Source organism: Melozone crissalis, unplaced genomic scaffold (assembly GCF_028551555.1).
Source record: "Melozone crissalis strain CALT ecotype California unplaced genomic scaffold, PUWL_Pcris_2 ptg000016l_1, whole genome shotgun sequence".
Classification (NCBI taxonomy): domain Eukaryota; kingdom Metazoa; phylum Chordata; class Aves; order Passeriformes; family Passerellidae; genus Melozone; species Melozone crissalis.
Window position 1 is genome coordinate 54770293 of NW_026535794.1, and position 25179 is coordinate 54795471.

The window sequence follows — 25179 nt, forward strand, 5'->3', positions numbered from 1 at the left end:
ATGGTATATTGTTTCACATGGATAGGATGGAAAGCCAATACCTAATATTGACCTCTACAGTATCATGTGATTAGAAAGGCTGTTCCTACCATGATTAGCCACATCATTCTCTTGAAAATCATATATACTATTTGTGAAGGATTTGTGATATTTCTCCTCCTTCGAATATGCTTATAAAATAAATTTCCTAGAGAAATAACATGGTATGTTTCAAACTATACTTTTCCATAATGCACTTGTTTGAGCTACAACCCTGCATATATTAGTTGTACAATCTGATTTTAATTCTACTTCAGCTAACAGTAATATGGACTTGGTATAATTTCAAACCTGATTCTCCAATTGTGATTAGAAAAAAATAACAATGAGAAGAGGGACAAATTTACAGCCTGTGTTTGCTCAAGAGTGTCCAAACTCTGCATGCTGCTGAGCCATATTGAAAACCTGTGCAGCACAAAGAATCTAGAACACTTAGCATGCATTCAAATGACCTATGTATTTCTTAACGGAACAGAGAGAAAGAAGTGTCATAAACATATTTTCATGTCTCCTATGAAAAGGAAGATTATATGTCCTCAACAAACAAGACTTTGATAGGACAAATTAAACAAATTATTTTATTTAATAACAGGATGAATTAAGCCTTTGATGAGAAGAATTTTCTCTAGATTTTAAAAATTTGAGAATTTTGACAAAGACATTAACAAATCTTACTAATTCCAAAGAACATTGACCTTCTGCCAAGTTAGAGTCTTGTATTTCAAACTGTGATAAACTAGATGTTGTCATCCATGGAGTCTACAAAAGAAAGAAGATTATCTGGTAGAAGGTAGAATAAGAGTTCCTATTTCCATTATCAGTAAAGTCTGGATTGTTGAAATATGAGAAAGATTTTCTAGTACAAAAGCAGGAGAAGAATGCAGCAAACATGGCATCGTGTTATTCTGACATGTCTCTCTGTCTTCAAACTCCAAGAAACTGACAGCAAGAGCAATCAAGGATGTCATACAGTGAATATCCGAGTTCAAAATGAACAGGGGAACAGAATTAGGGCGTTATGTTTTCAGGAAAAGCTTTAATTCTTTACTCTTGCTATGCTGATGAGTCATCGATTGAAAGAGAATGTATTTTAAATCTGTGTTAATAGCCTGTGTTTAAGAATGATAAAGTGCAATTTTAGCATATGTTTTAAAGGGTCTCCTGGATAGTGCCTCAACTATGCAGGAGTAAGTAGAAGCAGCCGTGTTGATTTTTAATGTGCTGCTAGATTGTTTTTGTGCGCATTTGATGTTCTTCTTTAATAGCCTCAAGTAAAAGGCTGAATGAATTCAACAACAGTAGCTGGAAAAAGTGCAATGAGTCATATTACAGGAAAATGGAGAAAAGGATACAGGACTCTCCACTGAACACAATCCTATATTGTAGGCAATCTATGATAACACCCTTTTCATTTCAGTTCAGTCCCATAAAATTACCACTAACATTACAACTCATGCAGAACACAGATAAATGTAAAAATGTCACAGAATTCTTCCAGATGGGACTTTTAGTTCCACTAGATCACCATCTACTTTTTTTACTTGTCTAATATTTCATTACAACCTTCCATAAGTTAATTTTCTTTCCACTGACCATGTAAATCACAAATCAATTTTCATTTAAAATGCCTGACTACAGATTGCTCCTGAAAGCTCAACGTATATGCTTCAGTGAGCTCTCCAACATTCTTAATGCACATTAGAAAAATGTTGTGGTTTTTTAAAAATCTTTTTAAAGGAATTAATTTTACATTAAAGTCTGGCATGGAACTCAGGTAGTGGTATTCCTCCTTTCCCTCACCTCCCCTCCACCTCTAAAATGCAGGTATATTTTTGAAATTTAACTGTATGTAGGGAAAAAAGTCTTTCATGGCAATGACATTTGATCTTAAAACAAAAACTCAGACAAAACCATAAACTGCTCTAGTTTTGCAGAAAGCTGAGATGATCACTTAATCCCAAACCATTACTGTGATTGTGCACTTGTCCAGGGGAAAGAAGAGAGAAAAGGAGTAAACCATTCACAGTTCACACATTGGCTATGTTTTATTTCAGCCAATTTTTTTTCTCTTTTTTTTCTCCTTGTTTGAGCTAAAATATGCAATTGAATATTGTTCATTTTACTTATGGAAGCAGCCACCCTAAAGCCAGTGGGATATACCTGTGAGACAACCAGGATCTAGCCTTTAAAACAATCTATAAGAAATGTATTATTGGAATATCCAGAAAATATCCTGTAACAGTATTCTCTTTAAATACTCTTTTCTTAGACTAATTTGAAATTACCAATTTGCAAATATACATTTGCAGGACTTCGGAAATATGCATATTACTGGACTTTGAAAGCACGGTCTCTGTGGCTAGTTTTGCTATTGTTCTGCTGACAAACATAGGACAGTCAGTTCATTACTGTGTGCCTTAGTTTCTTCATTTGTAAACAGAGGATCGGAGGATCATTAAAATTACTTTTTTTTTTTCATATTAAACAGGACAACTTCAATGAGCTGGCCCATTCATTGAATTTGCTTACTATTAAGAAACAGGAATGATCTAGTAGCCACTTAACCCTTTTTTACAGATAGGCTATATTTCCTCTGTAGGAACAAAGCATGAATATTTCCACACCGTTTAATCTCAGGTTGTTTACACTTGTTCTTGGTACTTGAGCAACCTGCTGTGGTGGGGGAAGGAAGCTCTTGGAACACAAAGGAATTGCAACCCTTTCTAAAAGCATGACCCTAGAAGTTTAATGAATTGAGTAAGAGCAAGAGAACAGAGAAATGTGGGTCCTCCAAGTTTCTTTCCCAATCTGAACCCAGAGGCAAGCCTTCCATTCACTCTAGTTTCCTCTGCTTGCCTAGAAGATCCATATTTACCACATCTCCCTTCACCTTTGGGATTGTCCTTCCATTTCAGAAGTTCACTTCTTTGCAGTTTTGAACCACTCTATCACAGCTCTTTGCCAGACAGTATGGCTTTGAATACGAAGTTCTTGAAGCACTCTGACATTGGGATTCTAGCTTGGGGGTGATGGAAAGGGTGTCAGTTTAAATAAAGCTGAGTGCTTATGACAATTGAAAGTAGTTCTGTGTTAAGTGGGTCTTTCTCATAATGGAGTATGTCAGTGCTGACCACTCAGATGGGGGAAGGGAAAGGCTCTTGAGCAGTCTCTGTAAATAGGGTCCTGTCAAACCATTTGCGGGTTATAGTCAGCCAAACCTTGAGGGTTTGCACGTAGGGTTTTTTAAAACCCAAACCCCCAAATGTCAACAGGGCCTGAAGCATCACATCTACAATGAATCTGCCTCACTAAAACTGAGAGTTGAAGGCTCCTGGATTTGGCTCTGTGCTGGGATATCACAATTACCACTTAGAGCTGACCACTTACTTGCAACAATGATGTGGAATCACTTCAGAAGAAGAGGTGTGTGGAAAAATGTTTACTTCCTGGTTAGCGAAAACTCATCATCTAAGGAAACTATTCATAATGCTGAAGTCTGTAAAATCCTATTTATTAAACGTCACTGGAATCTTTAAGGAGTAGGGATTACTATGAAGACAACCTGTCTGGTCTTTTAACTTTCAAAGCTAACTACTTATTTTCAACTAAATAAGCAACCAGTTGTTTGGGTTATCTGACCAATCAGTAAAAGGTCCACAAAAACATGTGGGAAATGCTTGCATGTTGGTTCGAGTGGCCATCTTATTTTTTTTTTCTGTTTTCCATTTGCCTGGTCAGGTAAGGACCAGAAGGCTGTGCTTTTTGGGTTTTACCTCAGTTGTGTCTCTTTTTGATTTTTCACTCCTATTTCTTTCAGTGGCTTTTTGTCCCATCAGCAATAAATTGACAAATACTTCTAATAGTCAAGCTTCTAATGTGAACAGCCAAAGAGGAATCGCAATTACGGTGGCCAGGAAACATGCAAGCGCTTGAGCATCTTTCTATACAGAAAGATGTAGTAGAGGTAGATCTTCTGCCTATATACACTACACCGTGAAATTCTTCTCGGGAAGAATTTGTACTCTCCAGCCTACCAGACAGAGGCTCCTGGATGAAGGTGGTAGTTGAAGCCTAAAACATACCCCTACATACCTCTACCTCTACATATTTGTAGAAGTACAAATATGTATGCTCATTGATACAAGCCGGGACAAGGAAAAGAAAAGGGAAGTTCCAGGAAGGGGAAGGGGGAGGGAGAGGGGAAGGGGAAGGGACTTTCATGAGTACTATGGACTCTCCTGGCAGTCTTTTTACCCATGCATTTCTTTATGTAGTCATGTAGTACTTCTGGATGAGGAGACTAACATCTGTACAGAAAACATGACACTTGGAAAGCCTATGCTTCCATTGTTCCCATTTCAATGCCTATCAATAGATTTATGCACACACAAACATTCAGCATTCTGTCTTCAATTACTGAAGAGAACATTATACCTGCTGCTGGTTAAAATCAGACCTACCAAGCTAATCTTAACTGCAGGTTCTGATGGCAGAGATCTAGTCATTACATAAGCCACACAGCCCCGCAACTTGGGCACTCAGTGCTCTAAGAGAAGCCTCTACCTAAATTATATTGCTCTGAATCATAAGCAAAGAGGTTTTGTTTTCATTGCATGTACAATAGTCAAAAATCACTTCTCCCGAAGCATCAACGTTAGCAAGTAATTTCCTGCAGTATGAGAAGATGACTAGATGGAATCTACTGGTTGTAAGTCCCTCTCATTCCCTCTACCTGCAATTCAGGGTTCCTTCTTTGGACAGTATTTACTCTGCTTTGCACTGAGCGTATGGGTCTTGAAGCTGTCCAAAGGGCCAGTTGTTGGTTTGGTCCTTTGTATCTCCACTTGGTTCTGAAATGTAGTACGTATGCACTTGTAGTGGAATTCTGAGTTTAGTTTTCTCCAGAAGAAGTCTTGTCTGCACAGGGCAAACAGGAGGAAAATGGTAGAAACACAAGGCTTATTTTCGAGTCTGCTGTACTTGTTTTAAACAAAATACTTCAGTAGATACAGCTGGCTCTTCAGTAAGATATATTTTATGAAGTAGATACAGCTGGCTCTTCAGTAAGATATATTTTATGAACAGTGGTTTACTTCCTGACTTCCTACACCACTTCAATGAAAACTTTTCCTTTATTAATAACAGTAGGTCTAGGGTTTTTAGCCTCAGTTTCCAATCTCCACCATGCCATTTATGAAATTACCAGATCAGGAGACAAAAAGAATGCAAGTAGAATGGGACTGTGTATAAATTGATCTGTATTGAAAATCTCATCCCATTCTGTTATTTACTTTTTTCCAAGAAAAATAATTTTATTTGTATAGGTATAGATATAGATATAGATTAGATGCTACATTACAAAGCCACAAGGGTTCCTGATCTTGTTAACATGATGGTTGTCATAGTTTGTTTTGTTTTGCATGAGCAAGAGCTCATTACTGAAAACCCTTGTCATTCACATCAGATTGTGTCTTAGTGGAGCATTTCTGAAATGAAAGGCAGGACATATAAATTTCAATTCAAACTGTACCTTGGAGCCTGGCTCCCTCTAAAATCAATCACTCTTCAGGACAAAGAAAGCTTTACAGCTTGGGTTTTTACAAGCATGCCATAGTCACTTGTTCAATGTACTTTTAAGAAAGCCCAAAAGTGATTTTCACTTTCAAAAGTGATTCTCCACTTGGTTCTGGAATGTAGTGTGTATGCACGTGTAGTGGAATTTTGAGTTTTTTTCATGTTACATGTTCAGGCATTATTCCATCTGGTCTACTTGGCTACCTTCTGCAATAGGTTACCTGTACACTTGCAGTCTCCTGGACTCAAAAGATGCTACAGTTCTTTGTAATCCTTGCAGTGCAGTTGGATGCCATGATGCAAACATACAAGCCATACCCTGTCTCAGCCAGAAAGTGTATAGTTATAGAGTTTGCTGTGCAAAAGAGGTGAACTAAAACTAAGTTTCACTGCTGGGGAGGGTAATTGCAGCGCTGTTTTTGCAGCAATCCCCTGCCAAGCAGTCCATAGACTGGCTGCTCTGGAGGGAATCACTTACCCTCCAAGCTAGAGCTAAGATGCCAGATAAGCAGTAGCCTGCAAAAAGTGTTTAAAATAAGAAAGAAAACTAATGGGAAAGATTAAGATAATTTATCCTTGTATATTGTATCCATCATAAATCCCATTGTCAGTATCTATTGCTCAAGTACCTGACAAACTTTTGTTTCCATCCTTTCCATAAAAGCCTCCATCATATGTAAAGTTGCATACCTTTCATGGTTTTATAATAAACTGGAAGTGAGTAACAGTGTGATATCAAAGGAAATAAAACTCCAGTTGCTATTGCTGCTGGGGTTGCCTTCTGAATGTGGCTTACACAATATTTCATCTGTGCTGACACCTTTCACTCTCAATTATTTGGCTGCTGTCAAAACAAATCAATCATATTATGGCACTGTGTCTTATGTTACCATTCCACTGAAAGTTAGCGGCATTAGCTTTGAAATATATGGTAGTATAAAATTTATCGGTATTATTTATTTAATACAACTTTCTCCCTTGTGAATTATCTTACAAACACAGGAAACTCAAATTATCTGATGTTGAACATTGAATACACATAAATATCACTAAAAAATTTAAAATAATAGCACTCATGGGAACATAAATGCATAAAGATACACTTAATAAGTCTTACACTTAGAACCAATTATATTATTTTGAGAAATTGAGAAAATAGCATATGTTTTTAATTTTGTTTACAACTGGCAAAGGTGCTCATGTTAGATAAATGTAACATGAACAACCACACTTGATAAAGCAGAGTAAAACAAATATGCAAAGAAGTGATTTGGTTACCAGTAAAATGAAAGGTGTGCAGTTGGGGAAATGAATATTTTTCAAGATGCTGCAGTGCTGGGAAAGGGGGAGTGGGGCGATCCACATTCTTCTTTTACAATTCACAAGCACTACTTTGGGAAAAGAAAACCCAGAATCTTGAACAGAGATGCTGAAAGTGATTGTTCTGTTCAGATGTTAGACTTCACAGTTTTCAGAAAACAGGTTCAAAATTTGTTCTTGAGAGATTTTATCCTTTTAAAAATGACAAAGATAAAAGAAACAACTTTCAGGGTGTCAATAAGTGAATTTCCTCAAAATGTTCTACTATTATTTCTTGGCTTTTTAGATAGGATTCATGTCCTGTTACTACCACATCTTCTAAAATACAGGGGCCCAGTATAACAGTAAATTTACAACAGTTTTATCACATCTTCTTCAGTTATTACTGCTGATGCAATAGGAAATCAGCTACACAGCACAGAACACATTCAGGAATAATTGGGTTGTGAATAGCTTAAGAAAACAAGCTGAAACATAAAAATGGACAGAGCCAGCTCTGGATGAGGAAAAGCACAAGAGACTGAAATGGGATCTGAGAAACAGAAAGGAAAAGACACTGTAAATCTGAAGCATCAGCATTTACTTGAATAGAATAAATAATTGGAATTATTTATTCTAGTCTTTATGATGATTTATTTTTAACATGGCATAATTTATCATATTAAAACATAAATAAGTGAAAAAAGATTCTCTAAGATATGTCAAGTCTACAGATGATTAAGTTTAAAAGCAATATTTATGCTAAAAGCAAACAAACAAACAAAAAATTATGGCAGGCAATCATCTAAGAGCCTGTATGGTGCTGGAACTTATTCACCTGGGTTAAAAACTCCAGTACTTCTCTGAGCTGGAAAACATTACTTTAGATCCAAAAATAAGGAAAATTCACCTTATTTTTACAAGTACTGAAAAAAGAGCCGAGGGTCATTTATGTCTATGCACCAGAATATGATCTAGGAGTTAAGGACATTTAGATCTAGCTATGTGTGAGGAACTCCAGGCATCTAACAGTAGTGATTTAAGCCACTCTGTAGGAAAAGCATAACTGCTAACTGTCTACACATTTGTTTACAGGTGGGAAGACTTCCAAAAAATGTGCTTGACTTGTCCTCCATCATATGGAACACCTGGGCCAAAGTGCAGAGCAAGAATACAGGTCTCAGGTCTGTGCTCTCTGCTACATCTGTCAGAGTAACAAGCTTGCAAAGATGGAGCATTCAAGGAGTAAAGGCAGCTTCAGGAAAATGAAATTGAGGCCTCAAGATTTCTATGAGTACAACTTTCTACCCAAAGGACATAAGATTCCACAGAGGTTTGGGGACAAGAAAATAGGAGGAATTTTCACTTTTATAATTTCTGATGTTACCAGGTAGATTCTGTTCCCATTTATGAGGAAATCTCAGTGGCAGACAGATTTTTTTCTCAAATTAAAAAAAAAAAAAAAGTAAAGATGCCTAAACTTTAAGATTTTAATGAGAAAGTCATAAGATACCTTCAGAGTTTTCCATGAAAAAAAGAATTAGGAGGTCTCCATAAAGAGGTATGTTTCTGTGGTACAGAACCACATAGACATTAAAGGAATTTCATTTTAAAAAAATGGTTCTCAGGCATTTAATTTGTATGCTCCATGCATTCAGAATTCACACTACCCTGTTGGTCAGTAAAGACTTTGCTGTTTTTATGAGTCCCTAAATAAATGTCCTTGATCTCACTGCTGAATCAGGAACACAAATCTGTGTCCAGGGAGTTTTTAAAACATGAATCATAGTGATTTTATTAAAACAAATACCATGGAAAAACAAAGGAAATTAAGCCACAAATACTATAAATGTCTGACTTAAATCTACTAAGGCAAGAATATTAAGAGTGAAGGTTGCAAATCCATTGTGGTAATCTTTCTAGATCTCTCTCTATTGAAGTAGAGAGTCTTGGACCAGCATAAGAATCCTACATGCATATAGATGTGCCCATCTGTTTTTATGTGATCTAGGCTATTTGCATGTGATTCACTACTGCATGTAGCACATGTGCCAAAATGCAGAGGTGAGGAATATAGTGACAAATACTAGCTAGGTTTTTCACTAGATTTTGAAATTTCTTGAGTTTGTAGGATTACAGTAAGCTGAGTGCTTCACATTATTGGAATGAGCTTTCTCTACGTTAATTTAAATTGTCACGGTCTAAATTCAAGAGAAAATTAAAGGCTTCTCAAAACAGGTGCAAAGATATACTTTAAACGCAGCATTAAAATGCACCCATGTTCTGGTTGATGGAAATTTCATTTATAATCCTGCCAGGAGTAGTATCAGTCTGAGTCAAGGCTCAGTAAAGGTGTAAATTCCCCAAAATGACCAGGTCTTGCATACCAATCACACCACAACTCCTAGCTGAATGGTCATGCCTGCCAAAGAATAATTAACCAATGGTGTTTTGGTGCAAACTTCAGGGAGGGTGAGGAGGTGCAGACTACTTCCATCTTTCCCATCTACTTCTTGGCATAAAAGTCTGGAAATTTAGACTTTGCCAGTACTTAGCCTGCAATGTTTAAGGAGGTGCAAACATTTTGATTTCAAAATTTGATCTACATCACATCATTACTTCTCACTGATGTTCCATAACCATCAGTAGCCAAAAAAAAAAAAAAAAGACATGTCTGTGATCTGTTTTGGTTGGAGATCAACAGAGCATTAAGACTACTGCATTTTAATGCCTCTAGTGGTAGGCTTTTAACTTATGGGGCAGAGAAACCAGACAACAAATAGCTAACACTCTGGGACTGATCAATAAACAGCTAGTAACTAATAAAGACTTGAACCTTTCAGGTTTGCTCTCTGAAGGCAGCAATTTGCCACTGAATAAGATGAGCAATTAACATAGGGCCAATGCATTCACACAGGAGAAGCCTTGTGTTATGGGGGAAAAACCCAAACAAATAAACAAACAACCCAGTTGGATTCTTGCTAATACTACTGTCAGAAAAGCAGATTTTGTCCTTTCTTCCAAAATCAAATGTTAGGCCTTCTTAAAAAGTACATTTCCTGGGAGACCCAGCAGAGACAGCTCATCCCATCTTCAGGGATCTCTGCATATTAGTTCAGTTATCCTACAACAGTTTGGATGGGATACAGCTGATAGCCTGAGGAAGCCTGCTGTAGCAGCTGCTAATCCATAGACACTCTGTGCATGCCACGGTGTGCTTATGGATGCTCACATTTGTTTTATTTCTTTCCATGTACTGTGCTAGGGAGGTTTGTCTTGAAGGTTGGCTATCCCCTTCTTTGTGCAAGTGAGCCCTTCACAGTGACTGCATTTTGTGCAGCATTCATACAGTGAGAGGGGAGATATATTTGGTTTGAGGGCTTCACAGAAATTGCTATGAGTGCAGCACTTCTTCTTGGTTCTTGTCATTCATGTTCTGGTTATGTTAGTACACTGCAAAAGTACCTGGGAATAAACTATTCCTCTAAGTGAAACATCATTTTGATTATTACTGACATTGGTGCTCATTAAAATACATAAGTGAAACACTGCCTTTCTGTAGACTCTGAAAGCTATTTCATGTTACTTGAAGGGGAATACAAATGAATAGGGACTGCATCACTTTAGTTAAAAGGGAAAAATGTTCTAAGAAACTGGAATTTGGACTCTAGATCAGTAAGAAATTGAAGCTTGTAGTTTGCTTCTTTTCTGTCTCTTTTTTGTTTTTCATCTCTCTCTGATTTCTGATTTTTAAGGTGTGTGTACATGGAGCAATGGAGACAGAGCATATTTACTTTATCTGTCGTACAATTAATAATACAAATCTCTGTTCAGAGGAAACAAGACCTAATAAATGTAAACAATAGGGTTTTTTATTTTTGTTACTATTGTCTTTACCTAATATTCTTTTTGACTGATCTCCATAGTAAAAAAAGCCTTCTTATTTTTTTTATCATTATCTATGTCAACTGTAACCCATTTCAGTGCATTTTAATGGCTGCCTCTTATCTCTCAAGGTGCTTAATACATTTCCCCTTCCATTGTATTGCTGCTAAAATATGACCTGCTGCTGTTTAAATAATGTAATTTAATGATTTCACATTTTCAGCTATGCAAGACTTCCTTTCAGCACTGAAGCCTTTCACGAGTGATTTAGAGAGATAGTTTGTTCTCATTTCTTTCATGACTCAAGACTGAGAAAGTTTGACTTGTAAATAAATTATTGACATCCACTCATGGATCAGTACAATGGGTAGTGGAAATAAAATACAGAAAGTTTCAGCGCCATGAGGCTACAGTCTCCAGCTTGTTGATTTCTTTTAAGCTTCCAGTGTCATCCTCTCTCTGTATTGGCACATATATCTAAAACACTGGTGTGCCATTGCTGTGTGATAAAATATACTTGGACCAGCCCTTTGCAGAGAGACTCCCAGACTGTTATCCATGGTGAGTGAACGCCCAGCAGAGAGCTGACAAAAACCACCGCCTATGGTGGGTTTAGTGTTGGTCAATCACTAGTGTTCTCATTAGAATGTACCTATTCATTTCTCCTTGTGAGATAGGATTAGGAGAAAGGCTAAACACTTTCTTTCCTCTTTAACATGTGTTCTTCTCAGAAGTGTGTACAGCTTTCCAGTGGTTCAACAGCTTGTCAGTGTCCAAAGCCAACCACAGATTGGTTTCCGATCAGCCACAGAGGAAACTACCCACAGCCTCTCCCAAAACATCACTTCTGTGATGCAAAACCAGCACATTGTCATTCTCTAATTTCAATCACATATGCTATACTAAAAGAATAACTAAAATATGTTAACCTTTTAGCTAAAACTGCTTTGGTTGTCATGGAAAAGAGATTAAAAAGAGAGGACAGAGGTTAACAACTCCCCAGGACTGGAATGCCTTCCCATTTTTCAGTTATGCCAACAGGAAATTCACAGGGTTAAAACAACATAAAGAAAACAAGTCAGAACAAACTCAGCTCCTGAACCCAAAAGATTTCTTGTTCAGCTTTACAAAAACATTACACTGAGACATAAAAATCAGATGGGCTTAAGGAGAGAATGTCTTTTCATGAATATCAGCTCCCAGGCATTACTGAATACTGTGAGATTAAGCAGCTACTAGTTCCTTGGAGAGTCTCTTGAGAAGGATAACTAAATTTAGAAAAAAAGAACATGGTCCTCCCAAAATGAAAGAAATCTTACCTGGCAAAAGAGACACAAAAACTGAAACTGCTCAGCCCATAGAAAAGTTTCCTGAAGACAGGAAGATGAGAACTTACAATCACCAGTTTGGATGATTAAGAGGGAAGCTGTCAGACTACTTTATGCATTAAATCAATAAAGGCAGGCCAAGAACCAATGAACTAAGAGCAGAAGAGAGGAAACACACCGTCTTGTGGAGCACCTGCCTCACTTTTCCCTTCTCACAATGTCATGATTGTTGTGACACCTGCAAAATTTTAGGAAAGCATAGCTATATTTCACCTATATTCCATTTCTAAGAAAGGATGAGTGGAAAACATGTGTGTAAGTTTCTTGGGATGACATATTTTATGGATCGTTTTTAAACTTTTGTCTTCAGTGCTTTTAGTGGATTACACTAAAAAGTTATTGTTGCTGATTTTACTGTTTTCTTCAAAGATCTGTCGATGGAAACTCAAAATTGCACAGGTGTTATGTTCAGGGATTTCTTCAGGGATTTCTGTTTCCACTAAGGTAGATACTTTTATTCTGCCACCCTTTTCCATCTCAGTGAATTGTATTATTTGCGTATTAGCTGTGCATATGAAATTTGCTTACTGAAGCCAGGGAAAACATATTTTCCTAAGTTTCACAGCAAGAATTTACACATTCACCTCTGTTCCTTCTGTTTGCCTACACTGGATGTATTTGATACGGTACAGTGGTGTATGTGGCAAATGCCAGGCTGTAATGAGCAGAAAGAAAATAATCAAGTATGTAGAAGAAGAAGAAAAGACATTTTGGAAGAAGTTTGGTCTAAACCTCTTTTCCCTTACAGCAATGAAATTCCTATGAACTTATTGGAGGATCAGGACCTTATAGCAACCATACAAGTTAACACAAACACATTTGGGAGAAAAATATTTCTTATAAGTAACTGACAAGTGAAGTATAAGCATTATCACTAAGTTATACTGTGTGAGCAATCATTAATTGCTCCATTTGGAAATAAATTCTTGATTTCTCATTTTATGTACTTAATATATCTTCTCTGTGATTCCTATCTCTGAGTAGTCTTTTCTCTTTTCACAAACAAGAATTTTCATTGTTTCATCTAGGCACTCGGAGATTTCATACTTATCACCCTGAACCGGACCTGAAAGTTCCTCAGAAGAAAATAATTTAAACATGTATGTGGCACACAAAAAATACAGTAGAATTACTCTCTAGATCAACATTCAGTATGAATTCAAGTACTCTGTCAGATCAGACCTTTTCTGAATTCATACATTTTCAAAAAGTTTTAAGGGTATCTTTTGAGTTACCTCACTGGGGTAGTTTGCCATGAAGAGTTTCAGAAGTTTACTTACTGAAGAGTTTCAGAAGTTTACTTACAAGAGAAGAAAGACAGTAGAAGACCCAGCTCACAGGAGCTGTGGACATCTATACTTGACCTCATTGAAAATTCAGGAACAGCAGATGTGACAACAGGATTATTAAGACAGGTTGGAAAACAGCATGAAAACATGTCATCCTGTTATCTAAGTTGGCCATGCTACAGTGAGGTTAAGAGATGGAAACTGGTGATAAGTGTCTGATTTCACCAAAAAAGCAAGAATTACCAAACTGTGTTCAAGCATGGGCTTTTATGAGTATGCCTATAAAAATGTCTACAAAAGAGAATGCACATTCTATGATTATTTTCAACCAACCACAAAAAACAACAACAACAAAAACCAAACAAAAACCTAACAAACAAACAAACAAAAAACACCAAAAAACCCCCAAGAAAACTGCCCAAAAAACCAGGGACCAGAAGTCAGTCAGATTCAGTGGAACTGATGATACCACACAACACTCTCACCTGATTCCTATCTTCATTCATGCATGCATTAGACAGTGGGCTACACAGCAAGCAATGGCAGTTTTCAGCTATGACTCAGAAAAGTAGGAGCTATCTTGACCAGGTTACTTTGCTGCCTTATGTATCAGTTTCACTTCCAAAAACTGAGGGCAGGCAGTAGCACTCGCTTGGGTGATCGGGAAGGAAAGGTAGGGAATACAACAAACAGCGACACAACTAAATAAATTCATGAGATTTATTCCTTTCAGACACACTATGGAGGGTGTGATTGTGTTCATAGACAGCGAACTGAACCTGCTGCTCCTGCAAGTCCCTATTTGATCCCAGGCTTCTATCAACCTGTAAAGATTATAAAGGAAACCTTTTCATCTCCTAAGGTCATTGCTTGCAAAATTTATTTGGCAGCAAAGTTACATCTTTTAGCTAGCAATTAGACATCCATGGCTAAACGAAAGAGCAAAGGTTGCCTGGCTTAATCCCTACCCTCCAGCTTTGCAACCTGGGGTGAATAAATGACGTAAGAACTGCACAGGCTTATGTTTATTTATAATACTACATACCCAGCAACTCTAACCTGGAGCACTCCAGAGTGGAAGGATACATTTTTATAATGCCTGTTTCTTCATTAAGATTTCATCATCCACCTACGCTAAAAAGCTACTTCCCCTTCACTTTGTTATATCTGCTTTTACCCGCTCCTGTTCTTGCATTATTTTTTTAATCTCCCATTCCTACTTTACATGCACTCTCAAATTTTAAACAAGCAAAATTTGTGCATTAGTGTGTCCTTTTCATCTATCATTTATGAATGACAGGTTCTTTGGTGCAGCTTAATGGTATGAGAGAGACATTATTTTAAACATTAAAGTGAAAACCATTTACAACTATGATAAGAGAGGTCTGTTGACATTAAACTTTAAAACATGCACAAGGTAAAGGCAAGTAGTTGTTCCCAACAGGTGAGAGTACTATGCATGTGCTTTGTAAGGGAGTTTGTTCAACACAAGAGCTGCCTCTTTGTTTTCTCTGTTTGACCACCTGTAGGATCTGGTGCCTCAAATAATGCATCTGGTAATCAGCAGCCACCAGAGTTAAATGACTAAAAGGTATTTAGGGCACAGTGCAGAGGAATAATTTTTTTAAATTACCATTTTGTTGGAGGAAAATATTTCGTACCATTTACATTGGAAAGAAATAACAATAAATAAATAAATAAATCTAACAAGTTAAAGCTTCCTTTTTACACTTGCTGCTCGCACCTTCATCACTTTCACACTGGACTATCACTTCCTTTACTGTCCTCGTCCATTAAAATTATGCAATTCTGTTGTAAGATATTGGCTAACACTTAAGCTTGCTATATTTTGTTCCATTCTATTCAGAAGCAACTGCATTCTGAGAAGTATCAACATTGTTAGGAATAGTAAATAAATACATCTGTATTTTATATCATATGTACTTGAACTGAGTACTGTTCCTAACAGTGTCAGACACATTCATTGAACAGGGGGAAAAAAGGGATCTTATAGAACTGCTTTCAGTCTGATTTTAGACCACGGGGAAAATGTAGCAGATTCTTCAGGGTAGAACCATTGTAAGCATGGTACAGCTCAGACAATATAGAGGATACATACAGAGATTAACTTTTTCCTAGTTACTTTGGAGTCATGCAACTCTCTCAACAACTTGAAAGAGGATGGCAGAACCTTACTGATAAAGCAGGCCTCCCACAGCAGGAACAAAAACATATATCTAGGTCATGGATGACAGATGAGAAAACTCTGATTTTATTGTAAATTTTATGAAAAGTTATTTTCATGCAATACTGTATTTTTAGTTGCCTCTAATCATACAGCTGCTTTAATCAAAAGTGGTGAAACAAGTTGTGTGTTGCAGTGAACTTGCTTGGAGGGAAGGAATAATGGTCCCAGAGGGACCTTGACAAGTTTGAGATGTGGGCTGAAGCAAACCTCATGAAGTTCCACATAGCAAGGTGCAAGGTCCTGCACCTGGGTCACTGCAATCCCAGACACACCAATGGCTTGGGCAGAGAAATGATTGAGAGCAACCCTGGTAAGAAAGACCTGGGAGTTACAGGTGATGAAAAACTCAACATGAGCCATCTGTGTGTGCTCACAGCTCAGAAAGACAATCAAGTCCTGGGCTACATCACAAGGAGCATGCCCAGGAGGTCAAAGGAGGTGATTCTGCCCCTCTGCTCACATGTCATCCCACCTGGAGTATGCACAGTTGGGGTGTCCCCAAGATAAGAAACATGTGGAACTGTTGGAGCAAGTCCAGGGGAGGACCATGAAGTTTTTAAGAGGGCTGGAGCACCTCCCTTGTGAACACAGGCTTATGAGAAAATAGGGGCTGTTCAGCCTGGAGAAGATCACATGGAGACCTTATGGCAAATTTCCAGTATCTGAAGGGGTTTTACAAGAAAGCTGGAGAGGGACTCCTCACCAGGATCTGTAGTCGAAGGACAAGGAATAATAGGTACAAATTGAAAGAGGGAAGATTTAGATGAGATATTAGGAAAAAAAAAATTCACTGGGAGGGTGATAAAACAGTGGAACAGGGTGCCAAAGGAGGTTGGAGATGTCCCAACCTTGAGAAGTTGGGTAAGACATTGAGCAACCTGGTCTAGGGGGAGGTGTCTCTGCCCATGGCAGGTGGGGTTGGGACTAGATGATCTTAAAGTCCATTCCAAACCCTTGATGTTCTATGATTCTGTTATTCAATAGTTTGAAATCTCCAAGTGATCTGTGAGTAGAAAACATTGATCATTGATGACAGAAAAACCTAATGAGCCATTCAAGTGGTTTGCATTACTGACCCACAGTAATGTAAGACCCAAATTCCAATATGTTTCTATAAAAAGGCAAATAGCCCTTAAGTGTCTCTCAAGCATTCAAAAACAATCCAGGTATTACTTTTCAATATTCATGGAGAGCAACATTTAATTTGAAAAAGATATCCCTCAATTTAAAGAAAGAGAGGGCATAAAACATGTGAAAGAACCTGTTAGAAAAATTACGAACATGACTTACCTTGTAGATTTTGCAATGGCAAAGTCATGATGCCTCCTGCTGCAGCTGCTGCTACCAGTCCTTGGATGTTGGTGAGATTTGCTGTAGGTAGAGTCAGGACGAGTCCTTGTTGGCCCCCCAGCTGCCCAGCCATGTTGAAAGGAATAAGGATTGGCTGATTCAGGGCTGGAGTGCCTCCTGGCATCACCCCTGCTACTGCTGAGGCTAACTGTTGGGCTGTCAGTAGTGGCTGTAAGAAACCACAGGTACAAACCTATTTCAGTGTGTATGACTCAGTATTACACACTTTCAACCTTCTTGCTTGAGATCCTTTCGTGTTCCATTACAGACATGCACTGCTTCCAGTATCTTAAAGTATACATTTTCACCAACACAGAAAACTTTGACAACTATGACAGTCTGAAACTGTAAGCCTCAGTCAAACAGCATAGTAGCAATCCCAGCTGAATCTAGACTGGAAAATTCATGACACATACACCAAAAATAATTTATGAGCGAAAGAAGACATAACTCAACTTAGCCTACAAGTACTTAAATGCCAACATTTCCCAAAAATTCCTGGTTGTATACTGATTGATAATAGCAGAAAACACTAGTGACAACTACCAGAAGCTTTGTGGACCAAGACTGTCCTGGGAAGTGGAAGAATATTGAGTATCTTAGAATATAGCTGAACTTGGATAAAATTGTGATGTAGGATAGGAAATATTTCAAAGTCTTATAAAATGCAATACTACTTTGTCTACACTTTGCTCTAAAGAAAATAAATATCTGATATAAAAGATAATGAAATACCTTTACTAATACAGGAGTTCTGTGTGACAGACAACTGTCAGAGACAATAATTCTGCATTAAAATTGCACAAGATTTTAAATATTAAATTATTATATTAATTTCAGAAGTAATTTACATAAGAAATTACAATATTTTAACTTCCTAAATATGCAAAACTTAGGTTTTATTTTAGAAAAGCAAACAAAATATAATCCTGCCAAACTTGACTTTCAAAATATACATGATGCATATTCTCTTTTTGTACCACTGAACACAGCCAAAGAGATTCACATTTTCTACATTACACATATCAAAGATGATCAGTCACAGTTATTTATTGTTCACCAAATTGCACATCTCAATGAGTTGAAAGGAAAGATACTTACCTGAGGCCCAACAGGGAATGCAGTATGCGACTGACTGGGTTGGTGCTGGTCTGTTGGGCTTGTATCAGGCAGCACTGTGTTTCCTCTGGCCTCTGAAATTCAGAGAACAGATTGACTTTAATATCAAGCCTGGGGACTGCCACATTACCTTCAACTCTGATGTCACATAACATGAAGCTGAAAATGATATGTTAAAGTGCTTTATCAATAACTCAAGCACTCAAATTGCTTATCAGCTGCATAAATTATGCTAACGTTCATTCAGACCAGCCAGCTCATTCAAAGAGTTACAGAAATCTGACAGCAGTGAAACTGAAGCTATCATCAACCCAGCTAATGCGGGTTGCATTATACATCAATTTACATACAGCACATGAGCACTCCATGTGTGTAGGAACTGCATTTTTCACGGTTAGGTGAGCATCAGCCATTGCAATTTCTGAAAGCAAAAATTATCTGAAAAATAATCAAGTCACATCTACTTTCTATCTTAATAAAGTATTTTCTTTTGTCAGTTACTGAGGCAGCAAAGGCTGTACTATGCACAATAAAAAGACACTATGAAAACTAGTATGCTTCCATATGACAGCTTGTTTTTTAAATTGTATGGGGAGGATTAGCAAAATTCTGCAAAATCAAGGATTTCCAGCATTTATTGAGATGATCAATATCCAACAATCGAACAAGATGCTGGGTGCTAATGACTTGCTAAGCATAGAACACAGTCCAGCCCTGCTAAATTTTGCTGAAATCTGCAATATAGATTTGAAAGGGGGGAAGAAAATTAAAAATATCCAATCAGTTGTAAGAAAGTACCAAGACGTTTTCAAAACTAGATCCCAATCCTCCATTTCCTCTGGGTGAAGGGCTCAACTGATTCCCAACTTTTCAGTGATGATGATCAGGCCCACACTGATTTTTGAGGTTGTAAGAATGACAGCAAGTATCACATGTAGCTTCAAGAGTACTGTAGTCTCTTATAAAGAAATCCCTGGCAAAAGCATCAGGTTTCCTGATTGGTATGATATCTTCTGTTTTGGGGTTTTTTTTCTGATGAGTGGCTGAAATTTCATTCTGAGTAAACCTTAACAAGATGGTCTTTTCTAATTTTTGTCCTATGAATAGCAAGATGAGTCAGAAACAGTTTCTTGGCACACCCTTGTGCTGTAAGGAAAAAGGATACAATTCTGTCATAAATTTTAAAGAGGGTATTATCAGCTCATTTAAAACAAATTCTTTTATATATTCTCCAAGGGGAACAACTTATAAATAATGGAAATGTGAAAAAAAACCCACCTTCACCACATTAAGGTTCAAATAAAATTGACTGCTACATATTATTCAATTGACTTCCATCTCTACAGCAAGCTGTCAATCATAACAGCATTTTAGAATTGGATTAAACAATAAATATGCAGAAATCTGAAAATCTGATTAATTTGTAATATCTTAGTGTGGTCTTAAAAATTCAGAAATGGACATTGCTCCGGGAATACTTACAAATGGTCTATTGAAATATCTGATTTGGAACTAATAAAAACATACAAACTTGCTGACATTTTATAAAGGGAATTCTACAGAAATGTGTTTGCCATTTTAATGACCATTGTCATTTAATAACGAGAATAAGCTGACCTACTATAATCAGTGAGGATTCAAAAAATTGTCCAGTAACATGCAAAAAGAGACACAGTCACTAAATTTTTTATCTGCAATTTACTCATTCAAGTTAAATGCAAAGAGAAAAATGTAACTAGATATGCGCAATTCAGTGAAAACTGTTTCTTTCAAATGCAGAGCAATTCTAGTGCTGATGCCACCCCTAAGACCAAAAACAGGGTTTCCCCAGTGTTATGTCCTCCTATACAAAATAAAGTGCTATGTTTGTAAACATAATTTTTCCTTTGGTAATTTCCACATACTGTTATGGTCTTTCTTTTTTAATCTTCACAGCTGTATGTATAAAGTGACATTAGATCCAAGGCTCAATACCAATGAAGGTATCACTCTCCATTAAGATCAAATCTTATAAGTCAATTTTGTTTTATGTAATTTTAAGGGCTGTGAGTTTTGTCAATGTGTGTGATTTAATCAGTATTAAAACAAGCTCCTGATAATATGTCATATCAATAAATAATCTAATGAAATCTTTGGGAAAAGAACAAAACCAAAGCCATTAGAATTAGATTTTATTGCAATTTTTATACCTTGAGCTCTCAGAAAATATGTAAGAAGTTCTGAAGTAATATGCCTGTCTTATAGTATTCTTTTTTCCATGGTGCCCATCCAAAGAACCACTGATTTCTGTTATCTGTACCGTAATGATTTTTCAACATTTGATCACACAATCTTTACGTACCACAAGTTGGTTATATTGGACCATCAAGCCAAAATTAATTACACTGCTTTCCTTTTTCATTGTACTAATTGAAGTCACATAGGATTACATTCCTGTCACACCACAGATGATTGTTTTGGGTTTTTTTTATTTCAGTGCTCAAATGCTCTGCCTGCTGCTCCTAACTCAGTTCCCATAGGATGCAGTTCTCTCAAGAAAACAGCACACAGTTTCATGTGGTTTTATATGACATCCTATATGAAATTATCAATCCTGTATTCTCTGACTGAAATTCTCAGATCTCTCCTGCCCCTTCTAATCTACCTGCTATAACAGACACTTAAGATTCAAGAAAATGTACAAGAAAATCTGCCTGCTGGGCTGGCACTAAACACACGGAAGCAAGAATTTCAGGGCAATGTCTGTTGCATCACACAATGACAGCATTTTTTCCTTGCTGTATGCTGCATTCACTGACACACATAGGTCAACACTGAAGAAGGAAAGGCAGAGCACAAAACATGGCTAGAAGGCTACTTTTTCTTTTCTGCCTTTTATTTCTGACTGGGGGGATTCCCCTGATTTCAGAGGAGTCAGGGAGCTCCGTCTACTTGTGATTTCTCTACTAATTCTGCTTCAGAGATTCATTACTATGAATTTGGAAGAATGCCTTCATTAAGAACAACTGCCCTAAACTGGCAGCACACAATCCCCTACACTGTTTCTTGCCACTGTTTTACTGAGTTTATCTGGGAGTTGGTTAATTCCACATGCTGAAACGACCTCTGCAGGTAAATTATCCCTTTGTCCAAATTCCAGTCCTCAGTAATGAAAATGGACTGTCAAAATCTAGCCTAAATTTTGCACTTGTCTGATCCAGGCCCAGTTACCTCCTGTTAGGCTGAACTCCAACTCTGCTTAGCCTTCTGTCAGTGAGGGGTCTGCCAGCAAGGAACCAGGACTTATAAAAACCCCTTTGAAGCTGGGGAACTACCAGCAGTACCTTCTCTGTTTGCAACTGTGTTTTGCAGAAATTCTACCCTCATTACAACTCCAACTCCTGGTGCATAAGGAGCAGGGGGAAGGCAGTAGCAGGGCTGCTACTCTGAAAAGAGAACCAATTCTCCTTAACATTGTTTGCCCAGGCAGGGCTCTTATAATGACTGAGTCCTGACAACACAGCCTAAGTCATTGAGCTTGCTCAATTGTACCCTATGAACAGACTGGAGTGCCATTGCCATAGTACTGCCACGACTGTAGACAAGGCTTTAATATTTAATAAGGAGTATTCATCATATGTGATTCATCATAAATTAATTATAAATTATATAATACATACCTCTCATCTCACCAAGGGACTGGAAGGGCATGACACAATCAAAAAAAATTGAAGTGCACTGTAAACACTCTAAAATAGCCTTCTTAAAATGAAATATTATTTAAAATAAGGCTAAGTAAAACAAAGGCAACCTTCTTCTCCCCTTATCAAAATGCGAAAAAAATTCCACAAAACAAGTGAAAAGCCATGTTGCACAATATCTGGTTTAGAAAAAAACGAGAGAAACATCAGAAGAAAAAAATCCACATCTCAAGGCCACAAAGCTTCATACAAAATTACAGCTGTAAATGTACTGGTTATAAAAGGCTTTCCATCGTTTGCTTCCATTTTGTTTCTTACACATTTTCAGCAACACAACAGGTAACTCAGTTCTTAGCATCTCCCAGTGCCCTGTGAAGGTGAGAATGCTCCAATACCACACTTTACAACTAATTGGGAAAAGAGACTCCAACATGGATTCTCAAATAAGCACAATTTAGCTGATCTCCTCAGCTCTAGATCCACTGTTCAGGAAGGCATGGGTCAAAACACAAAACTGCTCTGCAGCTCCTTGGCTGCTGCAGGGCTGCAGCAGCTCTGACAAGGTGAACCTGCAGGTGCTCCCCAGCGTCCTCACTTGGATGCAATGCCTGTCCCAAGTGCCCCTGTCTCACCTGGTCTCTGGTGCTTGCAAGGAACCTGCAGCTGACTGAAAAATGGTACAGAACAGCGTCACAGCATTGAGTGCATTAAGCTGGTACATCCAGTTCTACCCTGGCGCTTCTGCACGTGGGTGCTTGTGCCTGCTGAAAGCCTTGGTACACCCCGGCATCTCTTCTCAAACTCTGCACCAAAGCTCCCTCAAAGCCAATGCTCATACCAAAGCATAGCACTAATCTCAGCAGATGACCTGGATATGAACAACTTCCTCATGGTCTTCATGAATGAATTCAATATGTCTCACATTTGTATCAAATTCAGGGATATGCTGGACCACCTGTCCTTAGCACTCAATGCTTTGAAAAATGACCTGGATCAAATTCAATAATACTAGATTTTCAGTGATCAAAAGAATATATGAATCCTTCTGAGATATCAGAAAATATTACAAATGCATTAACATTAATAAAAGAACACATTTCAAGCAACAGTTGATATTAAATCTTTAGCTAGTTCCACAATGCAACATTAAATTACTTTTATTTATCTGTCAGTAACCATAACAATAAGAAATCAAGAGTAGACTTTTTTCTTACTCACTGAGACAACTCACATTAACGATACAGCTTTAAGAATTAAATCATTAAAGTAAAAATACTGCCTGTGAGAAAAGTCTTACGTTTTTAAAACTAAAAAAAAATAAACTAAACAATCTGAGCAAAACATTGCTGCATTTAGATCATAATCAAGAAAAAAACCACAACTTTTTAAGGAAATTAAATAGCAACTAATATGATTCAAATCATCAGGCATGGTGTGGGAAAGTCCATCATCTCTGATCAAAGCAACTCAGCTCCTCACTGAATGAAACCTTAACTTTCAGCAATTATACTAAGAGCAGTCTCGCTGAACAAAATTTAATAGCTGAAAGAAAAAGATTCAATTGGTAATGAAAAAAAAATATAACATTCCCTCTTCATTCTGCCACAAACCACCACATTTTGGCTCTTAATTTCACTATTTTCATTTTCCTGTTGCATCAGAGTTTGGACATGTCAGGAGGAAGCATGCACAAACTACCACATTGTAAAACCTTAGTAATCAGTTTGTTACACAAAATTTCACAAACACACCTAAATTTTACAATACTTGCAGGAGACAAAATTGAGATTTTATGCTGATTCCATTTTACATTGTTATTTTCCTATGGTTTTCAGAGGAGATATTCCTGCTGTCTCAGCAAAGAAAATCAATCTCATAAATTATGTTAGAATAATGATTCTCCCACTGAAAGATATGAATTTAAGCTTAGACCTTCCATATTTAGCTTGTTAGACAGTTGTCTCTTTCCAGTCCATGACCAAGATGGGGCACAAAATTCATTCCTTTGGATTGTATAAAATTTCCCTAGGTATCAGGTTATCACACAGATGATTCAGCAATTAATCTTTTTCTGCTGACCTGTACTTCAGATTTTATTTTTTTTTAATTTTTAGGCAGTAATTTCACCCTCAGAAAGAGACACAAACAAATGTGTAGAATTCTGCATGTGTGCAGAATTACTACTAGCACTTGTTAACTCTGAAACGTAATAAAATTGCAATGTTGATGTTATGATTTTGCTGTTCAATCATTTCAGCACAACATACAAATGCTGTGCACATCTTCTACAATGTCAGATTGTGTCAAGGTACGTAGCTCTCATTCTTAATTTTCTCCTTCCTATGTACAAAGCCCTTCTAGTTTACCTTTGAAAATGTTTGTGGTGTGATAAGGGAATGGTATATTGATTTACCATATTGACATATATGTCAATGCAATATCCTATACAGAAGAGCTAAAAATCCTGCATTGAAAATGCATTGAATTAGACATCAATATGAATAGAGCAGATTTGCTTTACTCAGTATATCATTCAGTACTTAAGCAAGTAAAACACCACAGTTTTATACTTATCTGAAATTGCCTCGCAGTTGCTACTGCAAAGCTACTAAAATCATCTGGAGAGCTCAAAGTCATTCTGCCAGCAGAGTATAGAATACTGTCTTTGCCTGGTCCCTGGAGATATTTCCTCCTAAAGGATCTTCTCCCACAAGGCACATGCAGTAGATGAAATCACTGTCCTCATTACCCCTATGCACAGAGCTTGGTTTGTACTTATGCACCTGCATCCTTCTGGATTAGGACTGATAACATTAAAACTCCATGACTCTTTATAATGAAAATCAGACTATTAAAGTGATTCGTGTTACAGAGGACTTCTTCTGGGCAACCACAAGTTATAATTACCATCCAAAAAAAAATAAACCATACCGATGCACAAAATCACAAATAACTCAAAATCTCAGTTCTCCCAAGGGCCTTAAATTTTCTTCTTTCCCATCTTTATTTTTGCTCCTCTTTCATTGTCTCATCTTTTCCTTTTTCTCTTTACCATATGTGAAATTTTTTTTCTTATTGGTGCCTATATGAATATTCTTCCACTTCAAATACTTCATGTAAGAAAAGAAGTGTTGCTACTGCAGAAAAGATGAAGGGATATAATTGCAAAAGTATGTTCTTTATTCAAAATAGACTCATTCTACTTTTCTTCACCCACAAAATACAGTGCATAAAAATCCCTTGTTAGTGGTACATACATTTTTTATGAGTTGGCCCCTTCATATTGAGAGTTCTAGTTCCTTCCATAC

At 37.2% G+C, this 25179-nt stretch overlaps 1 protein-coding gene across 2 annotated transcripts in view; it reads right to left on the reverse strand.

The window, feature by feature from the left end:
- Nucleotides 1-25179, reverse strand: part of POU6F2 (POU class 6 homeobox 2) — a 309033-nt gene that overhangs the window by 156805 nt on the left and 127049 nt on the right. For both annotated transcript variants that reach the window (XM_054274174.1, XM_054274175.1), the window contains exons 3-4: nucleotides 18174-18265; nucleotides 17013-17241 (exon numbers count right to left, since the gene is read on the reverse strand). In XM_054274174.1, the coding sequence (XP_054130149.1) occupies nucleotides 17013-17241; nucleotides 18174-18265 (321 nt within the window). The remainder of the gene's footprint in view (nucleotides 1-17012; nucleotides 17242-18173; nucleotides 18266-25179) is intronic.